The sequence below is a fragment of the Alligator mississippiensis genome, chromosome 1 (assembly GCF_030867095.1).
Source record: "Alligator mississippiensis isolate rAllMis1 chromosome 1, rAllMis1, whole genome shotgun sequence".
NCBI classification, from domain to species: domain Eukaryota; kingdom Metazoa; phylum Chordata; order Crocodylia; family Alligatoridae; genus Alligator; species Alligator mississippiensis.
This window is the reverse complement of record NC_081824.1, coordinates 92,247,286-92,266,007: the sequence shown is the minus strand read 5'-3', so window position 1 is coordinate 92,266,007 and position 18,722 is coordinate 92,247,286. Positions and strand designations below refer to the sequence as shown.

The following is an 18,722-nucleotide window of genomic DNA, read 5'->3' as shown; positions in this document are numbered from 1 at the left end:
CTCTGATCCAAATAAGTCACTCTGGCAGCCAAGGATAGGCAGAGTTCAGCAAAATTTTGGCCATATCCTATGTTTACCAGGAACACTTAGAGATAGGGTAGCTTAAATCTTGGAATCCCTGCTACACAGAGACCTGGGTGGGTAAAATTTCCATTATACCAGTGGAATGTCCTGGGGGCTGTCTTGCTGTTATGTTCTGGTTTACCAGCCTCTGGGTAAGAATGATGCAAAGGGGAACAGCTGAATAAAATAATGTGTCGTCATTGTTGAAGAAGAAAAATAGTTTAAAAGCATGGGCGACTGGTGCCGCCTTAGTCAGGGTCCCCCAGTGGCCGATCGCGCCAGCCAGGAAGCGGCCATGGTGCTCCCACTCCCTGGCTGGTGCTCGCAGGGAGGGCACCGACACTCCTGCCTGCCCCCCCTGCCTGTTGCCTAAGCAAGGAACGTGGCCTGTCAGGGGGCGCACCAGCACTCTTGGGGTGCATATGCACCTCTGTGTACTCCCTACATGTCGCCACTGTTTAAAAGGTCTCTTTCTGAATTAATTGACCAGAACTTGCCTGCACTGTATTACAGCCACCATTCATGTCATCCAGCCACTTAATTTTATGATGAAATGACTGTACTGTTTTTTTCTGGCCTGTATTAATAACTTGAAATTATGTATAGACACAATATTTTCACTTCACTGTTCACACCTGCTTCTAGATCACTTTTCATATAACATCTATATATTAAGATATATTTAACACTAGCTTTTGTGATCCCTGAAGCCCTGTCCCTTTTAGCCTTCTTACCTGTTGACAATAGACTACCTATTACCACCTACCTCCAGTTAAGCTATATTTAGTTCCTGTAGAACTTTACCTTTTAACTTGTAGCTTTTCCTATTATTTTGTGAAGAATCTCTGAAAGTTTCAGATGTTATTCATGTATTCCATTTTTCTATATGTTCATCCGTTCAAAAAATCCTAAAAGATCAATGGAGTGATTTGCCCTCACAAAAAATGCGCCTGTCACTACTATTACATCCTGTCTTTCTATCTAGTAGCTGTCATTAATGATTGGTCCTGGAGGCTCAAGTTGCCCTATAATTCCCAGGTTCACTGTTCATCAATCTTAAAAGGTATGAACCATACTATCAAAGTCTTGGTTATCTTGGATAATACCTTCTAATATTAAGTTGAGCTAGTAACAAAAATACCTAGTTAACTCTGCACTTTCCTTAACACCACAACAAGTAAAATCCTGACTTTGATATTTGCAGTACTGTGCCTTCTATAGTTCTTTGCATTCCTTTTTCTCTGGAGGGAAGACAGGGGAATTTGTTGCTTTCTCCCAATTTCTCACCTTTGTAACTGGCAATGACTTAACTCCAGAGCAGGAAAACCTGAAGATGTGTTAATCTTCATTACAGAGTGCTACCAGGGCCTGCTACTGTTTTTAGGGGTCAGTTGTGCTAGGTGCCAAACACTCAAGACCTGTTCTAGTCAAATAGCTATGTACACGCTTAGCTTTAAAGCTCCCATGTGCTCCCCTGGATTTCCCTGGGGCTTCTCAGCAGGAGTGAATCTGTGGATGCCATAAAGACTTGGCAATCTCAGGGTAGTGGTGCTGAACAGAATTCAGTGGTGCTGAAGAAGAATGCCTTTGTGCAAGTGGCATCCCTTATCTGGAGGAAGTCTTTAATAGTCTTGACTGGATCATGTGATTCCCAGTCATAAATACACCTGCACTTTCATGCTCACTTTTTTTTAAACATTTCAGCTTTGCATTTCCCACTTCCCAGTGCAGCTGTTTAGACTTACTATATATTAAAGTTGTCGCTTATGCTGAAGATTTTACAGTTTATGTTCGATATGGGGTATGTAAAAAAAATAAGTGAGAGAAAACTACACAGATATTTTAGCATATAAAGTTGTTGTAAGAGGTGCCAGAAAAAGTCACTTTGAGCTAAACAGTTGGTTTGATGGCTCCACTAATTACAGGCCAGCACTGTTCCTGCTGAGCTGAAGAAGGCCAAGACTTCTTGTCAAGCAGACAGATTAGCCACTGTTACCCATTAAGACCACCATTTGAGTGTAGACAGAGACATGGAAGGAAACATAAGAAGGCGGCATGTGCATAACCAAACAGGCTACCTTTCTGAAAAGAAACCCCCTAAAGCAAAATTCTGCTTCATTAGCACATGAAAATAAGGTAATTGAATACTTCATTCTCCCATCAAAAGTCAAGATCCATCATTCATGGAAATGGAGTTTTGATAAGGTGGGGTGTTTAAATGAGGCAGAGATTTCGTGAATGTGTGTCATTCTGACCATCTAATGAGAGAAATCCAACTGTATATTTTTAAGTAAAAAAAAGGGGGAAAACCCTCTTCCTTTATTATTCGGTTTAACCCACTTTTATCCTTTTAAAAACTTTAACACTATGCTAAGTAAGAAGTAAAACTTTATATGTTTTTATCCAGTTAATTTTTATATTAGAAATTCAGGTTTGTCTACTGTGTTTGTTTCTGGGAAGATTTTCTGATTGACTAGATGGGGCATTACAAGTATCAAGCAAATTAAATTTGAGCAATAGACAGAGAAATACGTTTAATGAAACTGGCTAAAAATAAGTCTTTTCATTTGTTTAGATATTTTTGGACACATTTAATTCAAATTAAAAAAAAAATCTAATTTAAGATTCAACATTTCCATGCTTCAGTTACAGGCTGAGAAAGCTCCCACTTCAATTTTCTAGTTTCCCCACTTCAATTATTTAGTCTTTCATTGGCACCTTACCAAAACTAGGGAAGACCAAACTCATCAGCTTTGATATTTAAACGAAAAACACAGGCAAAAATCTTTTAGATCTTCTTTCAATCATTAACAACTTAAAAGGCAAATTCATTTTTTCCCTTGGACTGATCACCCAAGTATGAAGTGAAGTGAAGTCACCCAAGTAAGTGACATTTCCACCAGAAGAAAGATGTCTCTATATGTAAATACTGCAATTGTATTGCCAGGTTTTAAACAGCAAGCAGGAATTGCAGAAGTGCTGAGATGGACAAACTGAGAGCTTCTTTTTTCAGCTTTTCTATGTGAAGTGCATAATATAATTAAAGTGTTTGCAACTAGTGTAGTGGTTGCCCCTGTAAAGGAAGGTGAATAAGATATCAGCATAAGATACCTAATTATATAACTACACTGATACTGATGTGGACACTTTAGAGGAGTTGTATTTCATAAAAACCAGACATTAGTTGATAGCTGCCAGAAGGATTGTTTTTAAGTTATTAAAAAGGAAAGTTTTAAAGGAATATTTCCTTCCTAACAGCAATTTACAAAATAACTCGCACTTTCTTACCTCTTCATGATTATGTATACAGATGCATAGTAAGAGAATCTAGAACAGTGGTTCTCAACCTTTTTTGTACCAGGACCCATATGTAAACATTGATGGCCAGTCCCAACCTAGTAAATAGTTTAAGTAGAATACAGGTCCCTAGCGGTGTTCCTCATTCCTTACCTGCTGCCCTCTGCCCCCAGGAACCAGCCCCCCAGTGTGTGGGGCAGAGGGTGTGTTTGTGGGCAGGCGGGTTGTGTGAAGCATGGGGGGCACCAAGCAGCCCCGGGTAGGCTGGAGCTCTGCCAGCCTGCAAAGGAAAACCCACAGTTTTCCATGTTTTTCTCCTTTAAAGGAGAATCCATTTTTAAAGTTTGTTCACAACCCTTTCATATATTCTTGTGACCCGCTTTTGGGTCACGACCCATGGGTTAAGAAACACTGGTCTAGAATGTATAAAAGTAAAAATGGGAGGGAGGGGGAAAAAGCGGGACAGAAATGTAGATGAGTGCAGCACTGGGCACACCAAAATATATTAATTGGACCAGTAAAAGATTCTGACAAATGGGAAGGGGTGGGATAAACTGATGGCTACTTGAATGCAAGGTGGGAAACAAGCATCCTAGAACCCCTATGTAGCACAGCTATGATAGTGGGAACAAGAACATAGACGTTCATTGACACTCAATGTCAAGAACATAGACATTCATTGACACTTAAGGAACTATTCTTGAATACAGCTGGACCACATAGTATAATGATTTTTTAAAAAAAGAAGTTGGTAGGGCTACCTTAAAGTCAGACTACCAGTTGACAGAGGGTCAATGTAAGAAATGGGGTTGGCATAGTAAGACTTCAGTAGAACAAGCTAGTGAGCAAACATGCCATTCCTTTCTGAAAAAGTGGCAAGCAATGGGGCAGCCCTCTTAAAAGCTTTAATAAATAGGAATTACAATAATCCAGCCTTGAGACTACAGCAGCACGTGTTGCTATTTCATGATTATCATGAACTAGAGGAACACACCATGAAAACTGCACCACTGAAAAAAACATTTGCAAATCACTTCCAATGTGTGACTTTCTCTGAAATGGGTTTAAACAGAAGTAAGACCAAGTTTCTTAATGATTGAAAGAATTCCTTCAGTAAATCATCCCAATGGTGTCTTCTACCCATAAACAAGATTCTTGATTTTGGGAATGGTCCTGCTTTGAGCAGGGGGCTGGACTAGATGACTTTCCGAGGTCCCTTCCAACCCTAACTTTCTATAATATGATTCTGTGATTTCCCAGGTTTGCATATAGCCATTAGGCAATATCATCTAGGAACAAATCCAGGAAGAGACTGAATTTGCTGCATCTGTGGGGAGAATCTATGTTATGTTTAGAAAAGCTGGCAAGAAGTTCTATTTGTGTTAGGTAAGAAAGATCCTTGAGGTACATAGTGGTGATGATATATAGTTATATAACATCACTGCTGAATTCCTTGCTTCAGGATATACCTTGAGCTATTGGAAGCATATTGTAAATGCTCAATTTCCTTAGTCATGTCTCTGTTAGAATTTCTAAGATTCTCATTGTGGGACCCTTGACTCAACTGAATCTGGTGAATTTCCCTCCCTCCCCCAACTCCCTAGTGTTGACAGGGCACACTTGCTCCAGCAACAAACCATGGTCAATCAAACATGGCAAAAACTGTCCTGGAGTCCATCATGGTCAAAATGGTCAAAATGCTAATGATTCTCATCCAAGATATGCAAGTCATAAAATCCATTCATACATCTGATCCTAATAAACAAGCAAATAATAGTAAGAGTGAAAATCTTCCTGCCTTCATCATTATTGTAAAAGTCAAACATTTAACTACTTACTAGCCCAGTACAGCATATTCTGGATATAAGTATCAGACAAACAAATCAGGGTTATATTTATATTGTTCCAAGTCTATTTGATTTTTTAAAACATTTTACAATGGCTTAAAGGACAGAAGAGGCAGGTTAAACATGTGTCACCATTTCATTCATGAGGTCATCCTTCTTCATTACACCGAAAAATGAAAGATCACTTTTAAAAGTTGGGATTATTTAAATTACTAGAAGGAAGTAAAAAATACTCCTCCTGAGATAAGTTTTCTTTAGCTATAAGCAAATTAGAAATCCAGCAACTATTTCTTTCTTGGAGATTTTTTTTATGGGGGGTAGTGTGTGTATGTGTTAAGTTGCATATCTCTTTCAAGGGTTGAAGATGTTATTCAGTTTACTTACTGGCCTTTTTAGCTTCCTGAGTTCAGTGGTAACACTCATTACCTCGGAACAAAATGGTTTTAAATCTTTTTGACAATAAGCTAATGCACTCCAATGAAAGATTAGGCATCAGTTTCAATATCTGGTTAGTGGTGTTTGTTACTACTATTTTTTTTAATTACTTTGAAGGCTTCAATTTGCCACATCCTGATCTGAATACACATACATAATAAGGGAATCTCTGTAAGAAAGTTATCCCAACTAAAGAGAGTTGTGACTGGATTTCTAGTGAAAACTTGCTAACAATGAGCAAGTTGAAAGGTCGGAGTGGGTGAGCTGTATGGCCCCTTTCCCTTTTTTCACTACAGCAACACCTTCAGGACCTTTGATCTAAATGTCAGTGGTAAAAATACACAAACAGATACTCCCTTATTATATACTTGCAGGTGTACATTCCTAAAACTGTTACATTCCACTACCTTCAACCATGCTGGAAATCAATACCTTAAAAAAGTGATCTTCTCTCTCCTCAGATCAAACCAGTATCACAGAACAAAGAATCAGTATAATATTCTAAATACTCAGGAACTGCTTGACAATAATTGTAAGCATAAATTCAAGCATCCCATAGAAGGATGGGACCTGTCTGCTGGCTGAGGGCCAAATTCTAGAGTTACTCACACTGGGTGCATCTACATGTGAAATTAATTTGAAACAATAAACTCTGGAGTAGTTTAAGCCAGAGTAAACTACTCCCAGGAGCAGTATCTACATAGGCTGTGCCCAGGACAGCAGCAGTTTGAGCTGGGGCAGAGCAGTTTACGCCAGGGCCAAAGGCACACGAAATCAACCCCAGGCTCTGGGTGGCAGAGGGACTGGCTGGGGCACAAGGGTACTGAAAAGACAGAGCCATGTGGCTAGGTGGCAGGCAGGAGCTCAGCTGACTAGGCATAATTTATACCCACGGTCAGCATCTACACATGTGTTGAAGAGATTAATTTAATTCTCATGTTGGTTTAGCAAAAGTTTTGCGAATGTAGCAGAGTTGTATATGATGTACAGAAATATATGATGATGGTTTTGATGTATGTGAAAATATCTTTTAGGCATAGTTCATAACTTTTGATAGCAGTTTAGATAGTGAGGCTAAAAAAAAAGTTTTGCACCTCCAATTTTGTTTCTGATTAGCTTACTATTTTGAGTGAGTGTTAAGTATACCCATTTTCTATTACTCATATGTTGTTACAATTATGTAAAAATGTGCACTACTATATTATTACTACTGCTGCTGCTGCTGCTATTACTGCCACCACAGCACCTGGGATCCTGTCATGCTGGGGGGGGGTTACAAACAGAATATAAATGTATAACAATCTCTTCTTTCCCACAAACAAATGTTCTTTCTGTGTCAAGAATTGTTCACTGCACAAGCTTTGAGATGCATCAGTTTCTTATATCCATGTACAGTATATTTTACTGGAAACTTTGAAAGAGTTCATTAAAAAGCAGCTACCACAAGCTGGCTCAGTTGTATAAGCTCTCCCTGTTTCCTTCAGCTGGAAAGGATTATAGAAAGGATACTCAGCTTTTCTCCTTCAAATGGTGTGGGAAGAAAATACCACTTCCATCAACCTTCACAAAAAAGAACTGTTCAGAAAAAGCATGCAAAATACTTCCTTAAACACATACTGAAAGATTTGGACTGTGGACATTTAAAAAAAATGTGTTTAGAAATTATCTCTACCTTTGAATCCTGGTTGACTGTTCGGTATTGAAAACAGTACTTATCTCTTTCTTTTAAAACATACATTATTAAGACATTTCCATGTAGGGGAGGAGAGAAAAAAGAAAAAAACCAATAAGAGGAGTTAGTAGCTAGCTTTCCTTTCCAGTACTCTATTCTATTTCAGTCTGTTCGTTTGGTACTACATTACTATCATCTATCTTTTGTTTAAAAAAATGAAAAGTTGAATTAAAAGTATAAAAGCCACCATGAACCATGTAATTACTTGCAGGCATTTTAAGAGCAGCAGAGGTTAGAAGGGCAGCTCCTGACTCTAAACAGCACCAATTGTTTCCTTTTCCCCTTAAATAACAAAAGGACAGTAGAAAGCTATTACCTGGTCTTACCTCAGTAAAACTGCCTGTTTTTTTTTTTAAGGGAGATGATCTTTTGGAAAAGATCTTTGTCCTTTCCAACAATTATCTTCCTTAGATATGTTGGGTTTTCCTTTTAGCCCATAAAAATGCTCTATAATATAGAAGAACCTACACCCCTATAATATAGAAGTCATATTCTAATATATAAGGAACAGCAGAAAAAGACCCAAGCAGAACATTTTAGGATTCTGCCAAAGGCAAATTTAAGAGAAGGTTACTTAAGTTTCCTCTAAGGAGGTACCTTAAAACCTATCATACTTTAATTTTAAAACTATAAGGAGTGAGTTACAGCACAGATCGGATCCTACAACAAATCACACACGAGCAGCTTTATGATTGTGCATGATCACAAGTTCAGCAATTGGATCCATATGACTGGACACTTGCACTTGTGTAGAACTTACTGCATAATGAGTGTGTAAGGATTATATCTTTCCTTTCCCTAGTGAAGGCAATGGGAACTGAAATAAGTCACAGTCTAATTGCAGTCATAGTCTTTGCAAGACTGAAACAAGAAGGCCTGATCTGAATGCCCTCGCTCTCTTCATGTAAACAGACCTTACACATGTGACTTATTTGGATTGGTGCTGGTGTTGGGAAAAATACATCCTTAACTTATAAATTAATGTTCAAGACCTACAAGATTAATCCCTAAAAATAATTTAGATAAAACCATCTAGTTTGCATGATTAAAAAAATCATTCATATTGTTTTAAAAATTCAAATTTTTTAAATCTTTCTAAATTTTAAAATCTCACAAGAGTATTATCCTGCTAGACACTGGACAAAATTCACATACAAGTTTAAGCGTTTCTAATTTGACTTAACACTTTAGAGAAATTTTCTTCAGGATTTAAGGTTCTTGTTTTTGTTTAAAAGAACACTATTCACCAAAACATGTTTTTCATTTGTGCAGTTTCACTTCAAAAATATTTTTACAGAAATTATTCTGTTACATCCATTGTTCTTTTCTTACAGTCTTTACAGATTGAAGACAGGAGTGGTTTATCTTATCTATACATGTAATAAATTCAAATGGAACATTTTGTAGCTAAAAAAACATATTGTTGGCACAAAAATCCATGATGCATTTGGTGTCACTTTAACGATTAATCAAACTAGTTCTTCTTTAGCCACAGATACCCAATGACATAAAAAAGTTAATCAAACTAATAAAAGTAATAAAACAACAAGTTTTCTTCTTTGATATACAAATATCTCTTACTCATTTGTAAGGAAATGTTGTTAGATTAAAATGAAAGGCTTATTTTTTTCCCCACCATTTCATCAGAAGTTAATACTAACAAGATTGGGCTCTTAGCCATCAAGTAACATGTTTGCAGGCAAATCCTTGGCTGATATAACTTCTTAAAACACTAATTAAGCTAATGTCTTTTAAAGAATAATTTGGAGGAAAGTAACTTGGTATTTATTGACAGAAAAATGGACATGAAAGGTTGAAAGCATTTTCCTCCAAACAGATTTTATGCATATCAGAGACAGACATTTGTTTGTTTTACAGTTTAGAATTTCTTAAGAATATTTTCATCTCGCAGGAGAATCACATCACCGGGAGAAAAATTAAATCTAAACATGTCGTGAGAAGTTAAAAAAAGGCATCAAGTAATTGTCCCTTTACAGCAGTTTCCACCAAGGAAGGGGAGGGTTGTTGTTTTTTTTTAAAGGAAAAGCTATACGTCAGTTCTAGTAAGAGAAAATATATTCCATATATTATTAGTTTTCTACATATCTATATGCTGCCAGTTAAAATATTTTACTTTCATATATTTTCTACTTTAATAACTATTATTGGAATAGATTACCTTATAAACTAATTAAAATATTAACACATTTCTTAATTATAAAATGTATGTACTATAGTATTCTGGAATTCTGGAGGGTCAGGAAAATCGAGAAGAGAAATGTGAAGGCTGGTGAGTTAAAAGGAAACTGAGTATGCTCATTTCCCCTTTGAGAATTTACTTTACAAAGAGTACTGATAAAAAACAACACTGCATCTGGCTATACAGGCATTTATATAGCCTCCCTCACCATAACATCTGGGCCCAATATCTGAATCTTGTTATGCTCTTTCCTTTGCAGCTATTACTACTGTTTATAAGCTTAAGGAATAACTAAGGGTTGGTCAAAATAGTGAAGTACCAAATACCCTTTATTTTCATTGAAGTTGGTGGGAAAAAGGGAAAAAAATCCTAAAAAGGGAAGATTTTGTGATTACTTCCCTTCTTCCAAATTCGTTCCTGTTTGCACATGCACACACACATCCTCAAATGTCTCCTCCCAGTCCCCCAAAATCATACCTACAGCTGTCTACAGCTGTCTACTCCATCTACCGATATTTGACTGTGTTAAGAAAAACAACTTTTGTTACAGAATTATTGAAAATATTTGGACAAAAAGCCTTCAAATTGCACTATACTTTTAATATGAAGGAAAACTTTATGAAAGAAAACTAACACAGTGTTCCTGTGTTTGTCAAGATTCAGTTTAGTAATGCTGTCCTCACAAATGATCATTAGTCAACTGAACAATAACGAGAATCAATTTTTCTCAGCTCCACAGTGCAAATAGTGCTTTCTCTTTTAATGCAGAAGATGTACAAACTCTAAATTTTAAAGCATTACTATTGATGTGGCAGTCTGGTTAAGAGAAGTTTCATGATATTTCACAGTCACAGCAATATCATTTTTGAGGAAGATGATGTAGGGGGCAACCTTTCTAAACTCCTTCACATCAAACAAGCTGTTAATAAGAGGGTTGCCAGCAACAGTATTTTGGAACCTTTAATCACAACCTTAGTATCATCAGGAAGCTATTTATAACACACCTACATCTGGTAAAGGAGGCAAGACTGGAATGTTTCTAGATGTAATGACAGTCCTATTCAGGTGCGATTAAAAATGTCTGATTTTAAGAAGGGCAAATACATTTAAGGGCTCCAAGAGGGATTAAAACATATATAATTAATAAGGCATACATGTTAGTATAAAAGAAAAGTCACCACAGACTACATGGGGGAGGGAAATAAGGAAAACGTTATCCCATTTTGGTTGCATGCTTCTGGAATGTGGGTAGATCATAGTAAAACTTTAAGTGGCAAGAAGATTAAAGGAAAATCATTAAAGCCAAAAAGGACACTAAAATCATCTGGTGTAAGTCAGTGTATCTCCACTGATTTCAGTGGGGCTGTGCCAATTACACCAGCTGAGGTTCTGGCCTGACAGCTTTACAGAAGGTACAGTCAGTTAAATATGTGCTCTACCTAGAGACAGTGTTTCTATAACAGTTAAAGCACATCTTGTACTAACTAGAAGCTTCTTTCATGTTGCCCTCTTTGCTTTATGTAGCCTTATAGGGACACTCTTTAATCAAAGATACAAGCTTAAGTACATCATCAATCACTGTTTATTATTTATTATTTTATAGCATCCACAGGTGTGCCAGGCACTTTACAGAAGTATTGCAAGATTGAACTTAAAATACACGGGTCAATCATTCAGCTAAGAGTGTTTCTGCTGCTTTTTGAAAATAGTCCCAATTATTTCAGTGAAGCTCCTCACAGTAATGATTCTCTGTTTGTTAGTGATAGTAAGATCTGGTACTAAGTGATGGACTCAAAGAAGGTTAACAAACAGAAAAACATGGAAAAACGGTAATAACCTGATTCAGTTTACACATATATGTACATACATCCTTGTACATCAAAATTAATCTTGTGCATGTTTGCTTTATACATGATGCTGTAGAAATGGATCTTAAAGGCTTTTGGTCTTTAAGGTAAAACTTTATCAGATTACAATATTATTATGAGCATAAATGGAACATAGAGTCTAACATGATACAGTTTCAGTAAATATATCTCGTAAGAGTGCCTTTAATAAAAATGATGAATATCAGCCAAAAATCTTAAATAGTAGCACTTCTGCTGTTTCACATATAAGCATACATCTCCTGCACTAAAAGAATAACTGTACAATCGAACAAACATTTGTCTGGTGTTCAAAACAAAAGGAAAAATGGAAAATTATGCTAACTTTGAAAATGAAATATCTACTAGATTCAAAGTGAGTAGTATCAAGGAGGAGGGAAAAATCGATTCATTTCTTGACAGCAAAAACAAACACCAATAAACACTATTTACCTAAGTATCTTAAAGCTAGTAAAGCACTATCGTAATATTAAGAAACAGGAACATATTATCATACTCTCCAAAGTATCAGCTGGAAATGTCGTGCCTACACATCAGATATATTCCTATGTATAGGTTAAAACCATTGAACTCCTGGATTTAATGCCTGAGATGTACAGATCGCTAACACCAATATATAAAATGTACTCACTGAAATCGGTATAATCTAACATATAATGTATGTGTGTGTGTCTGTGTCCATGTGACTATTACTTTTCTTTGTACTATCTTCTGCCCTCCATCCACTTCATAGTAGTACTTCAGGTTTTGTATTTTACTTTTTAAAAAGTTAACATTATATTATCTGGTGTTCTGGCTTACTATATGATCAGCATACTATAAAACTGGAGAAATATTGTAGTGTGTTTTATTTATGCACAATTTTCAGAGAAGTAATCAGTGAATTTTAATACTTGGCTATTGCCATCTTTAAGGCATACTTTAGAACCTCGTTGATTTGCATCAGTCTGCTAACCAGTGCTGTTCATTTTGCAATTGCAGAAACATGAAATATAATCTATTCACCAGAGAAGTCTACTTTTAGTTTTTAAAATATAGTTTATACTCTGAGTATTTGCAAACATAACAAAAAAGCACTATAGAGTATACAGTAGTATATTTTATGTAAGGAATAAAACTTAAAAACATGAGAGCTTACTGTACAATACTGTATTATAAAGAGTTTGCTAAGAACATGGGTGATCCTGTAACTTTTTATTTATTTGATTTATATAGAATGACTGTACAACTGAAAAAATGGTTATAGGACAGGACTTTTGGCAAGATTTAGCAGGCCTATGACTCAGCAAAAATGAAAATTAATGAGAATCTTCTGTAGTAACCCTCTTAATAAAATGTCATACCCTAAGGTAATGTTTCTTTTTCCTTACATTTTAGCATTGTATTTTAATGCTATCTTTTAATTCTGTGAGGAAAAATTACATGAGAATAGAAACAATCAAAAACTAAGAACCTAGAAGATTTGCTTTAATTTAAACAAACAAAACAAAACCCCCACAAACCTCCCAAAAAAGGAAAGCATATTGTTGGTTAGGATCCGGCAGAGAGAAATATACATCCCCCTGGATATTAATTCCGCTAATATTAATTGCTTTCTAAAAGTAAATTAAGTATGATTTTAGAGAATTTACAGTGTCCTGCTGTTATATAGTAGCTGATTGATAAGAATAATAAACCCTTAAAAAACCCAAAACAAAACAAAAAAGAAACCAGACACATTCCTGATCATTTCCTCCCAGAACAATTTACAAGAGTTACAGAATTTGTTACATTTGGCAGGCATGTTACACCTGCTTAACTACTTTTTTCACAAGTAATTTGCTCTTTTTGTACATGGTTGTGTAAGTATGAGTTGGTGGGATTCAGAGTCCCAAACAAAAATATAAATGTGGAAACTTAGGACAATAGAAATATTTAGCACTAAACGCATGTGAAACATGGCATAATCCACATCGAACTGTTTTAATTAACTCAATTTGGTCATGCCAGAAAATCTTGTCAAAATTATATATGTATTTTACAACCTCTGATCATTGTGTTGGAATTAAGTTTTAATATTTATCATCGCAAGGCAAAATATAAATTCACTTGGACAAGTGTTAAGATTTGAGTTAATTTGTCAGTCCCGATTATCACTAGGAAAGACATTCAGTTTATTAAAAGCAACTACTGTGTGATAAGGATGGGGTAGATACTATTAACCACGTCGTTTAAATAGCCTGAGCTGGCATTACGCCCAAATCCTTCAGATCAGCATATCAACGCACTTGTTGCTGGCAGAGACTCATTTAAAAAGAAAAAAAAAGGTGGGGGGAGTTGAATTCCCTCGAAACTAAACATACCATAGACATTTCTCTTTCTAATTAAGCGACCAGGCTAGGAGAATAAGCAGCATTGTGTCCTCCTGTTTTCCTTTGCTAGACAGGAGGGAGAAAAAAGCAGGGCAGACAAATAAAGGAACATTATCTTCCTCAACAGATAAAAAATGAAGAGGCAGAAGGATGTTGGAGAGCCCATTTGAATTTGCTTTGCGTTACATATGGGAGCACTCAGTTTTGCTTATGTCAACGTTGCAGTTGCCTCGCCTAACCCTCCTCACCTTAAAAAAACTCTTGCTTTCACTTAACTAAACCCATGGAAAGCAGAAAAAAAACCCCGTTGATGAATAATCCAAGGAAGGATTCTCTTGCTGTTTATTTGCAAAAAGACTCGTCTTTATTTCTACTTCGCTTCCAGTTCAGACAAGATTCATGCTACACAGCAATGCACAACAGTTTTAGAAGGCTTCTAGCAGCAGTAAGGGTGGCATTGAATGTACAAGCAGGTTTATTATTTTCCCCCCGGATTATAGCAAAGCTAAATTTATATGCAGGACAGCTCGAGGCTTGTGAGCTGGACATGTTACTTTGCAAGTGTGCAAAAACAAGATCTCGCATCTCCTAGTCTACCACTTCTTCTGGAGGGGGGGAAGAAAAGCATATCCTTCCTAGACAGGAAGAGTTCTTCCAGCGCTGCTGAGCATCCCAGGGTGCAAGCCCAGCAAAGCCCCAGGGTGCTGAGGGCTCTGCCCTGGGCCGGGATCGGGCAGGTCTCCTAGCTCGGCTCCCGCAACGGGCCCTTGGCCCGCCTGACAAACACCCGCATCGCCGCACACAACGCGGCCCTGAAGGTTCACCTTTGGCAAAAACGTGTCTTACCTTTGGCAAACCGTCCCTCCAGGCGTCTTCAAGGCAAAGACCTGGGGAAACAAAACAAAGCAAAAAGGAGCAAATGTAACAGCCCGGAATGTGCATCCAGCTCCCACTCGGGAGGGGGTTTTTTATTTTGCCTAGGCTAGTTTCCCGCCCCCCCCCTCCCATGAAACTGCGCAAACTTTCGCGTGGCCACTTTATTTCTTTCCCTGGGAAGCAATAAATCCCCCCGGTTGTCCAATGAAGGCGAAAGCGAGCACCGTCGTCTCCACGCAGCTGGTCACCCTCCCCAGGGAGAAGGGGGCGGGGGGGTGGGGGTTGAGCGGGGAAAAGCAGTGCCGAGGGGGGCTTGCCCCGGTTTCCCACCCGAGCCAGGTCCGTGGCGCCCGCCGGCTCCTGGACGGGAGCGCGGGGCTCCCTGCGCCCGGGGGGCGAGCCCGGCTGTCAGGCTCCCCGCTTGATTTACGCGCTGAGCAAGAGCAGTTCCTCAAACATGAGCTTCCCCCCCTCGATTTGCTTTTTACGTTCATCCCGGAGAGAATCCACTTCTCGAAACCGACAAGACCGGCAGACAGCTGGAGGGGCTGCTTGGTGGGGAGCCCGGGGGAAGCCTCCTCCCTAGGTGGACAGGGAGACAGACCCCCCTTCCCCTTCCCTCTCTGCTTTTCCCTCCCCCACGGGATATCCCCCCACCTGCTCCGAGGTGAAACTCCAAGTGCGTCCTTTCGGGCGACTTCTTCCCCCTAAACCTGCAAAGCAACCCCCCCCCCCCCACTCGCCCCAGGAGCTGGGGGCTGAGCGGGGCGGCTCTGCCCGCGCCCACGGGGCTGCAGAGGAGTCTCCCCCGGGGCGCGCGGCGCGGGCAGGGCAGGGCAGGGCAGGGCGGCAGCAGGTTTCTGGGGGTGGGACGAAGAATGAGGTGGGGGGGCACTCCGGGCAGGGGCGCGATCCCCCTCCACCGCCGTGGCACAGCGCGCACCTCGCAAGTGCCCGGGGCCGGCCACGACCCCCTCTGCTTCCCCTTCCCCCGCAGCCCGCCAGGGGCAGCTTACCTGCCGGCCCCCGCCGCATCGCTGCTCCGCCGGCACAGACAGGGGCAGGCACCGGCCCCCGGGCTCTGCTGCCCTCCCCGGGGTCACGCGCGACGCCCGGCACAGCGCAGCCCCGCAGCCGCCTCCGCCCCCGGCTTCATTGACTGGGGGGGCACATGCACACACATATGCACGCACACACACACGTGCCCGCACACACATATGCACACACACACAGTCCCCCCCTCCCCCAGCCCCTGCCATTGGGCACTTTCCCAGTCGCCACGTGACTCCCCCCCCCCCCCCACCGGGATGCGAAGGAGCCGCTTCACTTTCACTTTGGTGCCGCACCGAGGGTCCCGGGGGAGGGAGGCTGCAAGCGGGGTGCCTGGCATGGGCTCCGCCAGGAAGTGCCCCCCCACCGTAAAGACAGAAATCCGGGACGGGGGCAGGAGCCGATGGGCGCCCTCTCCCCTCCCCTCCCCTGCCCTGCCCTCCCTTCCCCACGAGCAGCGCTTGCCCGTGGCACAGAGCGCGGGGCTGCCCGCGGGGAGGGTCTCCTCGGCTCCGGGTGCTTCCCTGCGCCACCTTCCCCTGGCCCTGGACAGGATGCCATCGTCTCTCCAGCCGGGGGGATGTCGGGGGCTGAGGCAGGGCTGGGCTCTGGCTCCGGAGGGACAGGCTGCACCCCATCTAGCCCCAGGGCAATCCCCAGGGCCTTGCTTTACCCGCTCCCCTCCCTCCCCGGCCCCCAGATGAAAGGTCCGCACACAGCCCCGGGCCCAGGTCGCTCACCTCCGAGGAGGCTGCACTGGCAGCACAGCCCCCTTATACTAGGGATGAGACTGGACATAGGTATGTACCCATACACACCTACATCTACATACACACACAGACAGACAGATAGATAGATAGATAGATATGTCTATATACACATAGATACACACACACATATGTGTGTGTATGTGTATATAGACATATGTGTATATACACAAATATATCTATTATAACGTGTGTATACATATATATCAATATGCACATATGTGTATATACATATACAGTGGTGTAGGTTGTAGCCGTGTTAGTCTAACAACATAGGAAGACAAGGTTCTTTGGGTGAATTTGATATCTTTTATTAGACCAACTGCTGAATAGTATCTTGTTTTGATAAGAATGGGAAATGTAGGAGAACATGCTTTGGGTGGGTTAAGGTTGGCTCCAAATTCTGCTTCCCAGATCCTCCTGTTGTTAAGTTGCTCTAATAAAAAATATCAGATTCATCCAAAGAACCTTGTCTGCCTATATACATATATGTACATACACACATATGTATGTATATATATGTGTGTATATATGTACATATGTGTGTATTATCTATACGTGTATATATAGAAGTGTATATGTATATTTATATGTGTATGTGTATTTATTATGCATATATATGTATATATATATATGTGTGTGTGTGTGTGCATATATGTGTATGTGTATATACATGTGTGTGCATGTGTATATATATGTGTGTGTGTGGATAAATTATCCTGTTGTTTCACTGTATCTGGCTTACTTTAACAAGCTCCCTATTCCAATTTAGGGGGGTTGGTCCTCTGTAGTCAGAGTTTTGGGCAGGGGAGAGATCTAATTAGTGACAAATATGCCTGCCCATACTCAGATGTATCCTGTTCTTACATAATCCTGAAGATTCACCTGGACCTGCAGCAGTGTGATGAGCTACTCAGTGTACCTCACCTTGACAAAATTTGCCCCTGTGTTAGAAATAGGATTAAGGGGAAACATGATGGAATTATGAAGGGGATGGAGTGGTTCTACTATCCGGTGTCCTTAATGAGAGTTCTATCTAATAAGAGGACAGTAAATAATAATGAGCAGGTTACACATTTAAAACCGTTTGAAGGAAATATTTGTTCCGTGAATGGAAGAATAGTGCTATGTATACACACACATAGACTGCCATATGTATCCTGTGGCAGTGTGGAGAGCTCAGCCATCGCCCAGAGATGTGCTAGCCTTTCATTTGCCAGTTACTCTCTTGTGTGAAACATGCAGCGAGAAGATGCCCAGGGAATCAGTTGGCATTATCCGCTCATTAATGCCCTTATTTAAACTCTTGCCTTCTGGCACTCTCTCAGCAGCTGCCAAACAAGGCCCAGCTCATGTTCATTGCCTTTCATGAATGAGCAGGCAGCCACATTCCCTTCACTAGTGCAGCAAAGAGCAGTTAGGTTTAGTCAGAGCCCTGTCACCCATGCTGAGCTCTGGTTCATGCGTGTTGTGAAACACTAGAGTAGACTAACCTTGTGCTGCTTTTCCTATCAGACATCTACAGAGGTTGAGCCGGTTTCCGCTAGTTCTAGATTCTTTGAACAGGAGAATCCTGCTTCTGAGGGCCTAAGACTTATAAAACACTTGCCACAAAAAGAACAAGATCTAATGAATAGGCCTTGTGGATTCTGTCTGCACCAGTGGTCACTGACATCAACTTTGTAAAAACTATTAAGAACAAATATTTTACTGACAGAGATTTTTTTTGACCCAGTTCATCTCTATTTGACACTGAAATAGTGCCTCCTCAACAGTATCCCCTGACTTGTGAGTCCCACTGATTCATTGTGCTCTGTGAGTAAAAAGCAGGATTCTCTTGTTCATAGAGCAAATATTCCCTTCAAACTGTTTTAAATTTGTAACTCGTTCCTTATCTAGCATCTTATTAGGTAGAACTCTCATTAAGAACTCCCAGTAATAGAACCACTCCATCCTGTTCAGAATTCCATCATGTTTTCCCTTAATCTTATTTCCAACACAGGGACAATTTTTGTCAAGGTGAGTAGTTCATCATCCTGCTACAGGTCCCCCTGAAATCTTCAGGATAACTCAAAGAATAGGATACATCTGAGTGTGGATGGCCAAATCTGTCACTAAGCAGATCTCTCCTCCCAGTCCCCAAACTCTGATTACAGAGGAGCAACATCCTAAATTGGAATTGGGAGTGTGTTAACAGTAAGTGTGATATGGAATCAGA

General features: G+C 40.2%; 1 protein-coding gene across 5 annotated transcripts in view; it reads right to left on the bottom strand.

Annotated features, from left to right (window-relative positions):
- PRDM1 (PR/SET domain 1) overlaps positions 1-15,864 on the bottom strand; it is a 130,713-nt gene extending 114,849 nt beyond the window's left edge. The window contains exons 1-2 of one of the 5 annotated variants that reach the window (XM_019499923.2): positions 15,704-15,864; positions 14,658-14,698 (exon numbers count right to left, since the gene is read on the bottom strand). In XM_019499923.2, the coding sequence (XP_019355468.1) occupies positions 14,658-14,698; positions 15,704-15,722 (60 nt within the window). In that variant the 5' untranslated portion in view covers positions 15,723-15,864. Of the gene's footprint in view, positions 1-14,657; positions 15,247-15,344; positions 15,402-15,703 lie in introns of those variants that run through there. The other 4 variants (XM_019499930.2, XM_019499924.2, XM_019499922.2 and 1 more) reach the window with 4 other exon arrangements.
- Positions 15,865-18,722: the final 2,858 nt, after the last annotated feature.